We start from the raw sequence: 18,084 nt of genomic DNA on the forward strand, positions 1-18,084 counted from the left end.
TCTTCGGTTCAGGGAAATCTTGTTCAATGGGACTAAAGGCACTATAACTTTGCAGTGAAAATGACTGAAGAGGGTTGCTCAAAAAGAACTGTTTGAAACCATAGTTGGCGTGTTCTTTCGATGCCTGGTGTTTCGCTGGCTGCTGGGTTCAGGTCAGTCACTCACTTGCATGTTTGTCTGCCAGGGCGATGAGTGTGCTGGAGATGTCCCTGCGCCGGTAAAAACACACCACTTTGGCCTCCACGTTCCCATTGGCTGTCTGCAAAACAGAGACAATCGGCGTTACCACGGCAACAAGTGCCACACAGACCACCCACGCACGCACACACAGATGAGAAGAAAAAAAAACGGCTGAAAATGAGGCTAGTTCTTAACTATGGCTGAAAACACAGTGTGATACTACAGCAGTTCTCCAAAATCACAATAAGTGTTGCAGTTATCAGGACAGGGTGGTGTGTTGGGGGCTGTCTGTGCAGCACTAAGATTTGTTTCTTCCAAGTAAAACTACATTTGTATGTTGATATGACATTTGTTTTTAATTTGGGAGCTGCATGACAATGTTTTACCAAACACTACCTGAGAAGAGAAAACTCTGGGTAAAATAACCTAAAGGATTAAGGCTCATTTAGATATCGATTTGTAGCTTTTTTCAAATGAAATAGAATAGAATAGAAATCACGATATTGATAGCGGGATACTTTAAAGCGTTATCATATCATACTTGTATCTTATTATAGGTAGAGCATATTGGATTAGGATTATTGAGAGAAAAATGGATAGAGAGAGATGGAGAAAAAGCAAACACAGTCAACATTTATTTCTTTACATTCTGCACACACTTTCTACTTTTCCGATCACAGAATTGAAATCCAATTTCACGCATCTCCGTGTCTGACAAATGGTGCAGTAACAAGTAAAACACGATTTCCTATTATTATCGTTTCTGATAGCAAAGTAAAACACGTTTCTCTTTAAAAATGAAAGAGGTTTAATGAAACGCAAAAGTTATTTTTTTTATTTTGCTCTTTTGTTGCATGTCACTGAGATTTCTCAAGTACAGATGCAGACGCAGTTAATCTGTAGACGTAAAGTGAAGTGAAAGTCTCTTTGAGCATTGAAGTTTAAACTGTAACCCTTAGTTACAGGGCAAGTAAAGCAGAACATAAAGGAGGATAATAACAAAATAACAAGCTGAGGTTAACAGATTTACAGTCAGCACTATGACATGAGTATGGGTGTAAAAAAGGTACAATTTAATAATTAATATATGCCTGTTATTACTGCTATTTACTTCAACTTTATGGGTTGGTGTTTCAGGGGCTTAAGGTCACCTCACAGTAGTAAAACAGGAATTAAAAACAAGAACACAGTCAGCTACATAAAAATAAAATGTATGTTGCTGTTGTTCTGGCATTACGCACAAAGGCTTTCGGGTTCAGTCAGTTCAGTCAAATTCTTAATTTTCTGTGTTTTTCCAATAGTTCTGAGTCTTTCCCTTGAGCCTACTACACACCGAGCCGATAATCGGCTGTTGGACAGTCTGGCGAGGTCAGTGACTCGAGTCTGTTTGGCGTCGTCCATCCGAGGGGCCCGCCCCGCCAACATGTATAATCGGCGGGGCGGGCACTGCCGGCAGTCGGACTCAAATGACCCATCTGATTGGTAGAGTGCTAACCCGGAAACGGGGAGCGGAATGACCGTGACTAGAGTCTCTCAAAATCTGACGAAAATCTTTTAAACTGACCTTTGTCGATCTGAAATGAAGACAGATTCAGCAACTGCACGGCCTATTTCTTTCTTAAAATGTTTTCAGAAACACGTTTCGGTGAACTCTTTTAGTACAATATGAGAATACGATCTCATATTGTACTAAAATAGTTCACCGAAACGCGTGAACAAGCCGCCATGACAGTCTGTCTTTGAATTTCAGGAGAAACCACACCCACGTTACACGTTCGTCCAATCAGCTGCCGGTTTTAATTTTTGGGCGACAATACAGATTAGCGCCGCCTGCTGTTATGGAGACGCATTACGTCTCGTCGCTTTGGTGTGTTCCCAGGCACTTTTTTGACCAACTCGGGTAGACTGATCAGTCCAACTGCTTTTTCTGCCGAGGGTCGGCCGTCTGGGCCTTTAGACTGTTCTATGCTTTCTGACCGCGCATCGCAAACCTTATGGAAGAGAAACCTAGAGATCCCTGAGGAGCAGAGATACTGACAGTGACAGACCGAGTAAAGGGTTCACTCTGAGCTCCGCGTCAATCACATTAAACAGCCTCCATATTATCCAGCACAGGCCTGGGACAGGGGACAGACAGCGGGCCCCTGTATCTAGTCCACAGAGACAGGCCTCTCTTTCTGCTTCTTAGAATGAACAATGTACAAGATGGCAGGCAGGGATTTACCAGACAGCATCCAGGGCAACATTATCAGGTCATCAATACTGACAATCTCACAAAACGTTGGCAGTTAAATCATTTTTGTTTCTTAAGTTAATAATGATCCTAAACTTGTGAACAATCTAAATTTTAAAATTTAACGTTTTCACACGATGACCAAATTTTCAACCAAAGAATCTGTAAAGCTGCGAGCAACGATTGTTTTCAGTATCGATGTAATAGGCTCCGTTTCGAAAATGTCAGAAAGTAGTAAAAGAAATAACACGTACAATTTTGTGAAGACCAAAGGGAATTTCTCGTAATTGTTTCTTGTCTCAGACTATTTTTTTTCTTGAAATATTACTATAAATTAGGATTAATTGATTACCAAAAGTGTTACTTAAGAAATTGTGATCAACAAATCGATTCATCTGAATTCTATCTCTGACAAATCCGACTGAAGAGTGGGGTTTTTAAACGCTCGGGACAGAGGGATGAAATCTGATGTACAGCTGTCAGAACTGTGCTGCACTTAAGCACACTCACCTTGTTCAACTCCTCTATCCTCCTGATCAGCAGTGGGTTACTGGACGAGTTCTCAAAATAAACATAATCTGCAGAGGAACAGCGAGGAGGAGGAAGAAAGAGGGAGCAGGGGAATGGAAAGAGAAAGGAAAAGAGCAAAGAAAAACGTCAGTCAGCATTTCGAGGTCATCCAAACGTTGAGGAGGATCTCCAGTTTGGACCACAGTATGACAGCTTAATTAGACAACAGGAAAGTGCAACACAGACATCCACCAAATGTTGGTTTAACTCGATTAGGTGAATTTTATACACAGGAGATCCAGTTGTAGTTGGGAGGTCTGACTGAATGAGACGCTAACGCACCAACACACAACAAATCTGGCTCTCCGAAAGCTTTCCATTCAGACTGCAGCCATGTATGTCCTCATGCTTTCTTTGTCTTATTGCTGCTAATCTCCACCTCCCCCCCTCCACCCCCTCCCCATGTGTTTTGTTGTTGTTGTTGTTTGCATGCACGGTGTGTCTGCATTCGTGTGGGTGTGTATGAGAGAGCTTTAGCACGCATGTGTGAATTTACTATGCATCCGTGTGTGTGTGTGTGTGTGTGTGTGTGTGTGTGTGTGTGTGTGTGTGTGTGTGTGTGTCTGTGTGTCTGTGCACGCGCGCCTCCTGGCACTGCTCCAGGCCCATTGGAGGCTTAGCTCTCACCAGGATGTCCCCACAGGCCCCAATCTTGGTAGGGTGCCTGGTCTTAGCCCTGCATGTGTCTTGGCTGAGTGCTGTCAGATTATACCCCACACTTGGTTGGCTGCCTGGAGCTGGAGCTATCCTCCCTTCACCCTGAACCTCACCCGCCCATCCCCCAGACCCCCGTCTTTTGACCGACTAGGCCAAAGATCGCCCGAAATTCCACCAGCATAACCGTGATACTCACTGAGTCCTGCTTTTTATTCCTGCACCTTCTGTGTCCAACACTTACTGGTGTAGGAATGCACTCGTCATGTAAGCCCAGGATCTGCACTGACATCCAGATCTATCATGCATTAGTATTACTGTCAGAGTTAAAAGGAAACATCCACTTAGAAACACAACACTGTCTGTAATGCATCTCGTGTTTTGGACCACCTTGCTTTTTTTCTTTTATGGCACAGATAGCTCCAGAATATAAACATTGTAACATGCTCCAATAAGAATATAACGCTAAAACTATTTGAAAATTGACCAATTCATAAACAGAATTCAAATCGACAACTATTTTTGAAAGTTCCCCAAACATTCTTTGTACTGGTATCAAGTTCTAATAAGGCTAATCAAATAATCATGTCAGAAAATAGATTTATTTATTTATTTATTTTTAAATGCCCATTTTCCAGAGCCCAAAGTGACCTCTTCAAATGCCTTGTTTTGTCCGCTGAACAGTCCAAAACTCAAAGATATATAGAAAAACAACAAATCACTACATCGGAGAAGTTGGGATAGAGAGAATGGTTTGCGTCGTCCTTGAAAACCAACAGAAACAACTAATCGATTATTAATATGGTTTATTTTCTGATTGATTGATCGACTAATCGTTTCAGCGCTAGTCTGGAGTCGGGTCTTGAGACGTTTTTACGTTATTACTTCACCGGTCTACTCTATTTTACAAAGTCCAGTTTTTTGGGGGTTTTACACCTTTTATGCACAAATGTTTGGAAAGACTTTTGGGTTAAAACATTATGCAAAAACAGTATTTTTATCTCAGAGTTGTAAAACATTACAATAAAACATTAAAAAGGTCATTATTACTACTATAATTGTTTCCTGTCGCTTCCACATTTCAATATTTTCAAAATTCCTGAGGAATGTATATAAAGTTAACTCTTTTTTTTAGCCTCTGTCTCGACCCAGTTTGAACTTCGTCTTCACTAAATTGCAAAATAGCTCTGGTTTTGGGCTATTAGACAAAATAAGCAATTTGAAGACATCACCTGTGGCTCTGGGAAACCGTAATGGGCATTTTTCTTATTATTTCCAAACAATTTATAGACTAAATTATTACATAAAAAGTAAACATTATGTCTGCTGAGCTCTGTCAAACAATGAGAAATCTCAGAGACAGATATACTAATCTCTCCACCACATTTATCTCGAAACAGACTACAATGCAATGCAGCCACTGATTCTGAGTAAAGGCTGATTTATACTTCTGCGTAAAATCTACGCCGTTGCTACGCACGTAGGTACGTGAAGACACAAACCTACGCCGTAGCCTGACGTGCACCTCTCGAAAAATTTAATTACACGTTGCAGCGATCGGCCGTGGCTTGGTAGCGTTGCATTTCCCCCAAATAATTTCCTGGTTCTCCTCCATAAACAACATGAAATCAAGGAGAGGGTTAACTTTTCCTGCTAAAGATTTCCCACCGTGGTCAGAAAGCACAGGGGAGACACTTTGTTTCTCTCACTATGACTCTAGAGTCGGTACTCACTCCAAAGCTAATCACCGTCACTCTCACACTTCTCCCTCGCTCTACCACACATTCCCCACACACACGCGCTGACTCGATGCACACACCAACGCACAAGTATAAACATCAGGCCACTTACGTAGGCTACGGCGAAAGCTCTGCGTGGAGCCTCCACAGAACCATAAAACAGCCTTAAGGGGCACACCTTTGACTGGAAAACCTTTTGCTCCACTCTTCCTATTGGTATTCCTCTCTCCACCCACACTTACCCAACTGAAAAGAACAGATTAACACCCCATCTTTGGAAGGAATCACAAATGTAATGCATTCTCTAATTTCAGGATGATCTCATGAAGTGGCGTATGTATGACACGCCAATTCGTATGCCATTATTGGCGTGTTACCAAGATGCATACTCGCTTTTTAGCGTGTTTATCAACGCCGATTGGCCTCCATTGATTTACATTACCTTGCGATTGCGTGTGAATTGATGCCGTACCGAGTAGTATGAAAGGGCAGAAATCGGCGTAGGGAGGTTGGTCGGGGTGGAGGATGGGTAAAACACAGGACCTTTCACCCAGGAGAGCGGGAATCATGTCCCGCGTGTCACATTTCCTTTGTGTCCTGCGTGTGACGTTTCCTTTCCACGTTTGTTCATTTCCTAAACCCAACCCAGTTCTTCTTTTCCTAAACCCAACCGGTTCTTCTTTTTCTAAACCCAACCCGTGTGTCACATTTCCTAAACCCAACCAGTTCTTCTTTTTCTAAACCCAACCCGTGTGTCACATTTCCTAAACCCAACCGTAGCTTTCTTCTTTTCCTAAACCAACTGGTTCTTCTTTTCCTAAAACCAACCCGCATGCGACGTTTCCTAAACGCAACTGTAGCCTCGCGATAACACGCCACGTGGCTTTAGAAAGTGGCGTGTATGTTTACGCTGTGACGTTGCAGACTGCCGTCCGCTGTATACAGCGTAGACAGACACGCGGATAGCTCAAAATGCGTACAGATAACACGCCACTTGGCTTAAGAAAGTGGGCGTGTATGTTTACGCAAAGTCATGATATCACGTTGTCAATTTAAGTAGCTAAAAACTGACGGTAGGTAGGTACATAATAAAGTAAATTCAATTAAATAATCCCTAATAGTATCATTTGTATGAAGATTAAAGAACTTTTTAACGCTTTCTCTCCTTGGGTTAACCAAAGCAGCAGCAGTTGTTCAGAGAGCATGTACGTGTATGTGTGTATTTTCTATAACAGCTTCTTCTGGCAAGCGCATACTCACTACTCAACATTGGAGAGATCATCACATCACGCCTGTCTACTCTTCACCCTGAAACAGCTTGTTACTAGACTCCACTGCCACTGTGACATCTTCGTTCCTGCTGTTGAATATCAAAGAGGCCAACTTGAAATGGAGCGGCGCCGAGACTGAAAATGAAGACACCATATCAGACTTGCTCGTTTTCTAACACACAGGGGGGAGAGGCAGCGGGCCTGGAGGTCAGAGGTCAGAGAAACCGACTTGTGACTAGTTGTGATCATCAGACTGGCTGTGAAACTGTGGACTGTCAAAGTCACTCTCTAGTATCCCATTTAGTGAGGAGCCACAGCCTAGGCGCCCTTGGAGCATTAAACTTGATTAGAGCTTTAAAAAAAAAACAAAAAAAAAAAACTATTTGTTGGCTACTATGTTGATAATCAACCGTTTATTTTCAAGCAAAAAATGTCAAGCACAGGATGCTTCCAGCATCTCAATTGTGAGGATTTGTTGCTTTTCCTTGTGTCCAAGGAAACCAAGTATCTGTGGGTTGGTCTGTTGGACTGGCAAAGAACTGCAATTTGTAGATGTCACCTTGGGCTTGAATACATCAACATGCACTTTTCATTATTTTCATAGGTTAAAGAATAAATCAAATCGAGAAAAGACCTAGCAGATAAAAATCAATAAGCCTGAACATAATTCCCACTGGCTACCAGTGTAAGTTACTGTACTGCTCACATACCGTATATGTACATTAGGGCTCCAGGTAACGATCACGTCCATTATCAACTAGGGCTGCACAATATATCGGTTGTTTTTCGTCATCGCAATATGAAATTGAAATGAAAGGCTGTGACATATTGCGAAATACACTCAGTGTTTTTTTGGGGGACAGTTGAAAGAAATTATCAGTAGAAAACTGCTCTTTAAAATGTAACTATTCTTTTTTTAGCAGTGCCTTTTATATTCAAATTTGTTCAATAAAAGAATGTTCGAAATGGTTTCCTTTTAAATATAACAAGCAATTTGCTGTGTTTTAGAGGAATACTGAAAGCAGCGGAAATGCAGAACTGAGTACACTTTAATATCAACATTTATCGCAGTAGAGATGCACGATCGATTATTGGTGGCCGGGTGGCCGGTTTTCACGTGCTCGGCCATGACCGGCGACCGGCAGGTCAGTCTGACATATGCCGATTTCATGCCGGTCAACGCTACAATTAACGGACAACATAAGTTATACGCGTTACAGTTTTCAAGGACGCACGCACACACGGACGCGACAGCACAGTCTCTTTTTCCTTTCTCTCAACTTTTCCGCCGTGTGCAGCGCATTGCCATTTCATGATTAGTGAAGCGCGTCCGCGCTATTCTCGCACATGTAGGGAACCTCATTGAATTAGCCTGCAACATGTCAACTGTTTGGAAATTCTTCAGGCGTGTGTGCAGAAGGTAACAAGTTTGCAATATGCAGCACCTGCAAGGAAAAGTAGGCGTGGAGGGACGACATAAAAACCATCCATTTTTTTGTTGGATAGACGTGAAAAGAAGAAATGGTTTATAATATTGCACTTTAGAAGTGAATTTCCCACAGGTGTTTATAGTTCTATTTTATAGTGATCCATTATCTGTTCAAAAAAATGTTCTATGTTCTGTACAAAATGTTCTATTAAAGAAAAGATAGAAAATAAATACTTGTGTGTGCTGTAAAGTGGTTAGAAAAAATGAAATCTGAATCGGCTAAATTCATCCCAGGTATAAGCTGGCCTAACTCAAAGAAAATCAGAATCGGCCTAGAAAATTGTAATCGGTGCATCTCTAATCGCAAGTAATATCGTTATCGCGACATCGTGTATCACATAGTTTCCTCATATCGTGCAGCCCTATTATCAACTAATGTGCTGATTATTTTTAGATAATCAGCGAGATGTCCGAAAAGGTTTCCTGAGTTTGAGGCCATGTCAAATTTGAGTCATTGTTTGGTCTATAAAATGTGGGGGAAAAAGAGTGAACAATGGCTATGAAAAGTTCCCAGAAGATGTAACCAGTAAGTTTAGCATTTCTGCTAGATTAATTATTAAATGTATCAATTATTTATCAAAATTCTTAATTCTCTAATCAATCACGTCCTCAGCACTAAAGTGAATGCAAGTACTGTAACTGGACACACTGCTAACAGATGCCTGCTAAAAGAGAAAACCTTTCCTGGACACACAGAAGGTAAATAAAACTGTCAATGTTCAAAAGAACCCTGATCAAAACAGTAGTTTCACACTCAAAAACAGGGCAAGGTCTCATGACAAAATGTTGGGCGTTTTTCTGTTGGTTTTTTTGCGGCCTTCAACGTTCGCCAGCTTTGAGGAACCAATTAATCGAGGGCCAAAATGCGTCATGACCATTTCAGACTGAAGCTGAACCACATGTCAAACATTCAGTTTTAGTGTGGGGATGGGTGTGAAGTGCCGCCACACAGCACGTTTTGTTTTGTGACAGGAACATGTCTCCCAGTACATTTAGCGTCACTGCGAAGGTGGGATATTGGGCACAGCATCGCGGTCTTCCTTTTTCCTGGCTCGGTAACTTAGGTTACCAAAAATTAAGTTCAATGCGTTTCCCCCTCCTTGCCGCCTCCGGCAAGAACAAAAACGTATATGGGAAGAAAACAGTTCAGTAACAATCAAGAGTGGGCTGTTTTAGTGTTAGAGTTTCCACCATGTGAGGAGCTGAAGCCTGGTAGAGAGCGAGCTGGAAAGGACCTCAAAATGAGAGGAACAGACACAGAGAGAGAGAGAGAGAGAGAGAGAGAGAGAGAGAGAGAGAGAGAGAGACACTGTAGGCACTGAGCAGCGTCACTCAATTTTCCCATCAGCCTTCCCGCCGCCTCAATCCGCGTACAACTCCCCCCTCCCGACTCTCATCCCCCGCTCCCAGCGTCAGCCAATCCGCAAGCTCCGGCGCCTGTGACATCACAGTGCAGTCAAAATTTTGTGCGAGCCAATCAAGGCATGTTACTGAGCCCCAAAAGAGAGAGTCTGCTGGGCTTATTCAAACCAGGCCAGAGAGAGACAGACAGTCAGAGAGACGCAATAATGAGAGACGAAAAACATGAGATAACGGATGGAGTCTGGGAAGAGAAAGAGATGGACAGAAAGACGTCAACAGCTTAGCTGAAATTTTAAGTGGGCGAATGAGTAAGTTAGTAACACAGTCAAAATAGGAGCAAACATCTGAAATGAGAGGCAGTGAAAAGGGTATAATAATAGTAATTGAACCATAAACACTTTAAAAACACACACTTGGACACTACTCATGAATTACCACCCAAACTACACTTACATCTTGTTGGTAAAACTGTTCCAGCTTTTACATTGTCTCATCTGATTTGTTATAATTGTGGATAATAGTTGTAAACAGTCCATAAAATGTTGCAGAGAATTATTAATGTTATCGAGGGTGGTTTAAAAGAATCCGACGGGCATTAATCCAGTATGTATGCCACCTGTTCCTATTTGAGAAAACAAAGTACAAAATGTATGACAGACAGAGAAGGCTGTAAAAGCATCTTTTTATGGTTTGTCATAAAAAGAAATAAATGGCAAGTTGTCAAAAGGTGAAATTTAAGTTTGATGGTCTGATTGGTCGGGGATTGACTGTTGGATGGTTGTTTATTCATTTTAATAGGTTGTCAAAACATTTTGACATTTTAATGTTTCTACTACACACCTTACCCCTTACGCATTGCAAGATAAAACTGAGGGTTCACAAGATGATTACAATTTCTGCTACACAAAACTATGTTAACATTTTTCTAAAATATCTTTTTTTTTTGAGAAACACTACAGTTTAAATCTCATCAGGCCTTTAAAAAACTATACAATTTAAACTATTTGAGAAGGGGACACGCCACTCTTTGTTTTAACGGTTTATACTGTAGACAAATGCGATCTGTGATGATGGGTTGTGAGTAGGCATTGCTTGGCTATAAAAAGGATTAAGACAAAAAAAAGGTTGGGTACCAGTGCTTTAATGTATTATATCTTTTATATCCCCCAAAAAAAAAAATCAGATCTGCAACTCTACAGCATCAACCACACAATCTGATCACCTAATAGGGAATCAAGACAGTTCCTGCCCCGGCACTCCATTTAAGCAAGTTCCAGCAGGTATAGACACAAACTTGAGGCATCAGTAGCAGTCTGACCAACTCACAAAGTAGACATTTTTATTTGTCCATATAATAACAGAGTTTGGTTGCAAACATAAAAGCTTTTTGGGATGCCTTATTTTGGTGACACCATAACCGCCAAACCTCTCAAGATGCATCGCTGATTAAAGTCATCTTGATACAATCACCTGTACAGGAACTTTGCCTTAAAAATATATTGTATTAAATTACAACTACATGGCTCCAACGGCTGGAGGGAATCCACAGTCAGCTTCTAAACGCCGCATGACTGTCAAAAATATCTGTATAACATCATGCATCTCAAAAGGAAAGTTTACTAACTTTATTTGGGATTCAAAAAGTATTGAGTCTATATACACCGCCATAGAAAATACAGTAGTGGTGGTGTATACTAACTAAGACTGAGTAATGAAAAGGGCTGGGCAAGAGCTAGAAAGGGGAGATGGAAAAGCAGGAAGTGGAGAATGTGACTATCCGCCCACGCTAGTCCATGTGCACATACCCTCACACCCCACCCAATGCTTGCTTACACACACACACACACACACACACACACACACACACAGACAGAGAGGGGTGTTTGGCGTCGTGAGCAGCAACCGTGGAAGACATTATGGCTCAGACAGTCATAGTATATGGATGGAGGTTTCTAGGATGGTAATGGAAGGTAGTTTAATCTTCTGAAATAATCTCACACCTCGTTTTCACACTTTGATATCACTCTATGGCATGATCCACCCATCAATCTAACCTAGTCCCACTTGTAATTCCTGCATCCTACAGATGTCATTTACTTAATGCTCTGCAACTGATCTTGGAGGTAAACCACATTGAACGCCACACACAAAATATGCCTTTTTCATAAATGTCAGAGTTGATCTGTTTTAGGGCTGCACGATATGAGGAAGCTATGCGATACGCGATAACATTGAATATCGCGAAAACGATTTTACTTGCGATAAATTAACAGATATTAAAATGTACTTAGTTCTTATTCTTCTAAAATACAACAAATTGCTTGTTGAATTTAAAACAAATAAAGGAAATCATTTCTAACATTCTTTTATTGAATAAATTGAACATTGAATTGACAATAACAGGCACCACTAAAAAAAGAATGACACTTTAAAGTGCAGATTTCTACTGATATTTTCTTTCAACTAACATAAAAAATCTCGTAGTGTCTATTATGATGTCACAACCTTTCGCGATATGTATATTAATAAAAAAACGATATATTGTGCAGCCTTAATCTGTTTGGTGACGTTTAAGCAGAGAGGGCATTTTTGATCTCATAAACAGCGGCAGCAACTTCACTCCCATCATGCATCTGTCATGCACTTGTACTGCAGCCACCAGTGCAGCTTGCTCTTATTTAAATGTGATTAATCAGCAAATCTGTGGAGGTTTTACACAAAACTTCTCTCTCAAACAACTATTTTAGGGCAGTTTTACTATTTTAGGCCAGATCTTGAAATCCAAATAGCTGTGGTGCCGCAAAGACGCCACAAGGCATCTAGCTTGCAGCAAATCCTGTTCATTGCGACGGATGTATGTGCAGTTTGGCCTCTAAAGAAATGTGATGATGGGGACACTTGTCATGCATCTGTCCAAATGATCATTCTGAACTTGGCAGGATGGCGGCGAGCAAGGCTCCAAACTTAACTCTGACAGAACACACACCAGCCCTGGGAGAAAGGGAACTGCCAGCATGGGAAATTAACATCAGCCACCCGCCAAACACAGTGTGGGCACTGTCAAAGTTTCTAAGTTAGTCAGTGTGTAGATTAGTAAATATTGCAACACCTTTAAGCAGGGTCTGAATCATAAGTGGCAGCATAGAGAAAATACTCACCAGCCAACAGCCAAAAGAAATGTGGGCACTGGCAATGAAGTTTGTCACTTTTTAAGTTAGTAAACACATTTAGCACATTCTGTACAAGAGTTGTCACACTCCAACAGCCTCAGTACAAGTATTTATTTAAAGGATAGCTTCACAAAACAGTAGCCATGGGCCTACATGAAGATTTAAACAGGTTTTTCTTGCTGTAATCATTCCTTTTGTTCATACAAGCCAGAGAGATCCCTTGATAATCCTCGTCCTATGCAAAACAGACGCGTAACTATCGGTAAGCAGGGTAAGCGGTGCTTACGGGCCCGGACCAATCAGGGGCCCGCATGACTGGAAGATATTGATCTTACCCCTATTGCATTTGGCCACTGACCAAGCGGGAGTGAGAACGGGTTCAAATTCATTTCCTTGTTTCAGAGACCGTTCTCTTCACGTTTGTGACTCGAACATCTCACATTTACCAACAAAACGTACAGCGAAAGACGGTGCAGAACATTTCAGACCGTCCTGCCTACCTGTAAACATTTTAACATCAATGTACGCTGTAACGATTTTTCACTCTAAAGTCACTGAAAGTTGCTGCTGCATACACACACACACACGCTGGATGCAGGAAAAACCGGAGATGAGACGACACGATGACCTAAATTGAGGACAGCTACGCTCGTTATTGTAAGTGCAATGATAAGTTAAAATCCAATAAGTACTTTATCAAACCGTATGAATGTGTGTCCCAGGCCAGGTTAGGAAATTAACTAAAAATGTAAAGATCAACAGGCTACTGACAGATATGTTCAAATTTGATTCATTCAATGAATTATTAGCCTACTTTTTGTTTTAAATCCACCAGCCATTTTCATATTATACCAACATTTGCAGCATCCTGAGCCTTTTTGGTAAGGTTACTAGGAAAACTCAGCCCAGAGTAATTAATTAATAGTAATAATTATTATTCTCCCCAAAACAAGTTTCTTTTTTTTTTTTTAAAAAGAACTATTACAAAAAAATGTTGTGCAACTTTCACTGTCTTCCACAACTTAATTGCAACAAACATACAAAAGACATTGCAACTTTTATCTCAATTTTTTTAGAAAAGCTCCCGCAAAATCAGACATTTTGGGCCGCAACAATCTCAAAAAAAGGCCGCGAAATCCTGGAGGGACTGCCCTTGTGTGTTTTTTCATGTGTTATGGTGTGCATTCACCAGTGTTTTTTGTTGTTGTTGTTGTTGTTGTTGTTGTTGTGGTGGTGGTGAGCGTAGGCTACTCCTGATTTTGTCATCTCATCTCTTATATGCTGTGTCTCTATGATCCTATCCTGTCCTATTCATGGTAGCCTACTCGTGGACATTGCGCCGTCATCATGTGCTGTAGTAGGGGGGCCCACCTTGATAATCCTGCTTAAGGGCCCGGTGTTGGCTCGTTACGCCACTGATGCAAAACATACATGAGTAGGTTTATTTGAAGCCAATATCAGGCTTTAGCAATCGTACCCCCGTCACGCGACACTGAAGCGACTGTCTAGACCGGTTCTGTCTGGTCCGAGCATTTCAAAAGCGCTGAGCAGCAAAGGAGCGGCCAAACCTTCATTCAAAAAAAGACTTAGTTTTCTTTTAAGTCTTTTTTTGAATGAAGGTTTGTATACCACTTTTCAAGAGACTTTACTCATTAAGATAAGGATTACACAATACAGAATCAACAGATTAACAGCAATAAAGGCAAAACATGCCATCAAAATAAAATCAAAGATCAAGGTCAGATAAGAAAATAATGATGATTAATAATGATAAAACCCTATAATATGTAGTAAATGTAGTAAAGTCGTAGTGTTTAATTGGGCATCAATCTTGCGTTTATGCACATTTTGTCCCCCCAAAAAAAATAGATTAAGTCCTGCGAGATGCAGCTGAGACGTGAGCCTGTAGGGAGCCTGAAGGGAGCCGCCTGCATAGATTAAAATGAGAGTATCAGTTGCGTGAGACATGCAAGTAAAAAAACATGTCCAACACTCTTGCTCTCTAGACTAGAAAGGGGTTAGTTATACAAACCAAGTGTGCATCTTCTAAAGTTAGTATTTTTAATACAAAATCCCCTCCTGTGTTACTGTTCCTCAACTGCAGCTCAGCCCAGAAACACTGGTTTGAGGAAACACGGAGGTGGGTTTGTACTAAAACGTCTGTAACTTAGGAAGATACCCACTTGATTTGTCCAAGTAAGGCCAACGTTCAGACCAACATTAGCTCCGCTAGAAAAAAACGCAGCCCCCTCATTCATTTGAATTGGGGGCAGCCTGGCAGTTCAGCGGAGGTGTCGACACAGCGGGCTTTGGCACAAAATAAAACATGGTCGTCCAGCAAAAAAGTTGAACCTGGCTCAACTTTTGCTACAAAGCGACGTCATCCAATCAATTACATGCAAGCACATGACTTATTTCTACTGTTTACCTTGCAGACAAACTTCAGCAACTTCAAACCATTTTTTACACAGAACAAGCACTGTCGATTCCATATGCCCAACAACTTACTATTAGGCCTGCACGATAAATCGTTATAAAATCACCATCTCGATTCACCCCCGTTCGCGATTTAATTTTTAAATGACTTTGATTTTCTTTTTTTTCTCCATTTAATTTATTGAAAGCATTTGACATTGACATGTTTTAATTATGTAAAGACATGTTCAAGGAGTTCAGATAGAGCCTGTATCAGGGCCATATTTACAGTAGTTCAGTGTGTTAGATGTCACTATTTTTGGTAGCCTACTGTACTTAAATGGCCAGTATACTTTGTTTTCTTTATTCACTGAAGCCTCTATGTTTACAGGCTTGTGGTGATGCGCAATGTTCTATAGGTGCCAAAAAAAAAATTAAAAAAAATCTATGTTTGATACTGCCGAATTGTTTTTGTTTTGTCATGGTTCATGTGTGCAATAAACGTCACACTTCGTGAGAAAAAAAAATCGTGGCAGAGAATCATGATGTCAATTCTAAACTAAAAAAATCGTGATTCATATTTTCCCCCGAATCGTGCAGGCCTAAAAACAGACTTAAAAATGTTGAACCTATCCTTTAAAGCATCTAAATCTAGACCTAAAAAAAACCCCAGCCAAAATTTGCAGCCAGTCTTGGTAAATGGTTAATTGTATTTATATAGCGCCCTTCTACCTTACTGGACAAAGCTTTTTACAATTTGCCTCTTCAGCTATTCACACATAAACATTTGTTCACCGGGTGGATGGTGGCGGAGCAGCCATGCAAGGGGTTCAGTGTACTTGGGGTTCAGTGTCTTGCCCACCCTTCGACATGCGGACAGGAGGAGCCGACCTTGTGATTCAAGGATGACCCGCTCTACCTCCTGAGCCACCACCGCCCCCGATGACTCTTGTTTGGAGGTTCAGACTTTTACAACTTCCGTGGCCTGTGCACAGAAACTCTGGGCTAGCCTCTCTTCCCTTCCCACCATTAAGATGATAAGAGTCATGACCGAGACTATACTTAGTCACCAACACTTTCCTGTGTATGAGGGGAAAGCAGTAGGAAGGAGCACCGCTGGGCACAGGAAGAGTGGCGTGTGGCCTGCAGGATAAAAACAAAGACATCAGGGCCTACGGAGCCAGCTTTTGTTCATGGTTCAATCACAGGGGAAGTCATTGCTTTTCCATGATGTTCCTGCATTGTCTTACAAAGTGGCGGCCATCTTTCCAAGGGTTCTGCTTTGTTCTGATGCTGGGTTGAATTTGTCTCAGGAGAAACGTCAGTCAATTATTAGGCTTGTTTTTTGGCCTGAATTGTGCTCGTTTGTTATCTAATTATTATTGACTGTGGAAAAACTAATTAATGGTATGTTTGTTCAGTAATGAGATTTTTTTCTTGTTGCTTTGTGGCTTTGGATTAGTTTGGGTTATTACACAATTAGGCCTATTTGTAAGGATTTTGGACAGACAGGACATACTTGGATATAGGTTGATAGTTGTAAAAGTGTTAATGTGAATAGTTTACTTCATTTCATTTCACTTTAAACTGCAGAGAGTGCTACCGTATGGGGCCAAAATACACCATCTTAAAGCTACAGCAGACAGACAGGCAGGGAAATGGTGTAAATCACAAAGCTGTATCGTTTTGCAAGCTGAACTTTTCTACAGATGAGACATACAAGCTCAGCTGGTTAGCATCTCAGCATTAAGAGGCTGACAGAGGGAAGAGATGTACTAAATTCAGCATCGTTTGGCTGATGAAGTGTTAACTTCCTGCCCTGCTCTGGACATTATCCTGTTCTCACTCAGGTAGGCCTTTCAATTGACTAAATAGGAGGGCTATGACGTTCACTACAGGCTATTTTTAATGTGTGTACCATGCCAAGGAGAGTCACAGCATTCCTGCTTCACTAGACAATTGTCAGCGATTGCATGTAAATATATCTTCTGAATGTAATCAGTCACTCTTGCTTTCCATCCATCTCCTTTAGCTTTGACATACGTGTTTGCAAAGTATACAGTTAAAAAGAAGTGCACTATTTGGCTAACTATAACAAGGAGAACATCAGACTGCAATCAAAAACATGAATGGAAATATCTGCCTGATGGAAGTACAGGCTGACCAGCTCCAAATGGATGAGGGAACTATTCTCTAAATAGTTACACCTGCCATTTACTACAGTCATGGCACACCTTTATGTGGTTGTTCTGACACTTTTTGACAGTGAAATTTGAAGAGAACAGTTTACCAGCAGCCTAATAAAATGTCATGATAAGTCAAAACTCTGCAACACTAATCTATATTAAAGTGTAAAGCATCTGATTATTGTCATATGCCACCCTTTCTGTTCTTTTGTGCGGTTCTGTCCTTTCTTTGTATCCAGTTATCCAGTCTCCCAAAAAAACAGCCACTGCCTTATCTAAACTATGGTATAGCTGCAGTAACTTTCATGTGCCTATTTTTACACAGTATACATACTGGATATGAATCAGAGCAACATAAGCAGAAAATGAGTGGGAGGGGGAAAACAGCAACCTTAATAAAAAGGTATTAACTGGAGATGGCTGTACAAAAAAAATAAGAAAAAAAACTGGTTAAAGATGTGAAAATGCATCTTTAAGCATGCAATGATATTCCTATTCCAATTATACCATCTAGCTTTTAACTTTTAATTAATCCTAGTTCCTTTATCTGCACTTTCTCTATACAAACACCTACTTGCTGCTTCCCTGCCTATTTTACCGAGTTTCTGCAGGTTAGTGGATTAACGTTAGTTAACGTTATCATTATGAAAGAGTAGCCGGGGCAATAGTTGAAAGGCACGCAAAACTTTTACAATACGTTCGCCATGCTAACGTTACCTTAAATATATAGAAACACAATGCATGTTACTTTAGGTGTATCCGCATATAGAAGTAGTTGTTTGGGATTATCGCAAGTTACAACAAACACAAAAGAA

The 18,084-nt window shown here is 40.9% G+C and overlaps 1 protein-coding gene across 1 annotated transcript in view; it reads right to left on the reverse strand.

Moving 5' to 3' along the window:
* The window catches only part of mta1 (metastasis associated 1), a 47,837-nt gene that overhangs the window by 29,404 nt on the left and 349 nt on the right, over window positions 1-18,084 (reverse strand). Inside the window, exons 2-3 of the mRNA XM_078277451.1 lie at window positions 2,924-2,991; window positions 166-259 (exon numbers count right to left, since the gene is read on the reverse strand). Of these exons, the coding sequence (XP_078133577.1) occupies window positions 166-259; window positions 2,924-2,991 (162 nt within the window). The remainder of the gene's footprint in view (window positions 1-165; window positions 260-2,923; window positions 2,992-18,084) is intronic.

This window comes from Sander vitreus, chromosome 20, assembly GCF_031162955.1.
Source record: "Sander vitreus isolate 19-12246 chromosome 20, sanVit1, whole genome shotgun sequence".
In the NCBI taxonomy this organism is placed as follows: Eukaryota; Metazoa; Chordata; class Actinopteri; order Perciformes; family Percidae; genus Sander; species Sander vitreus.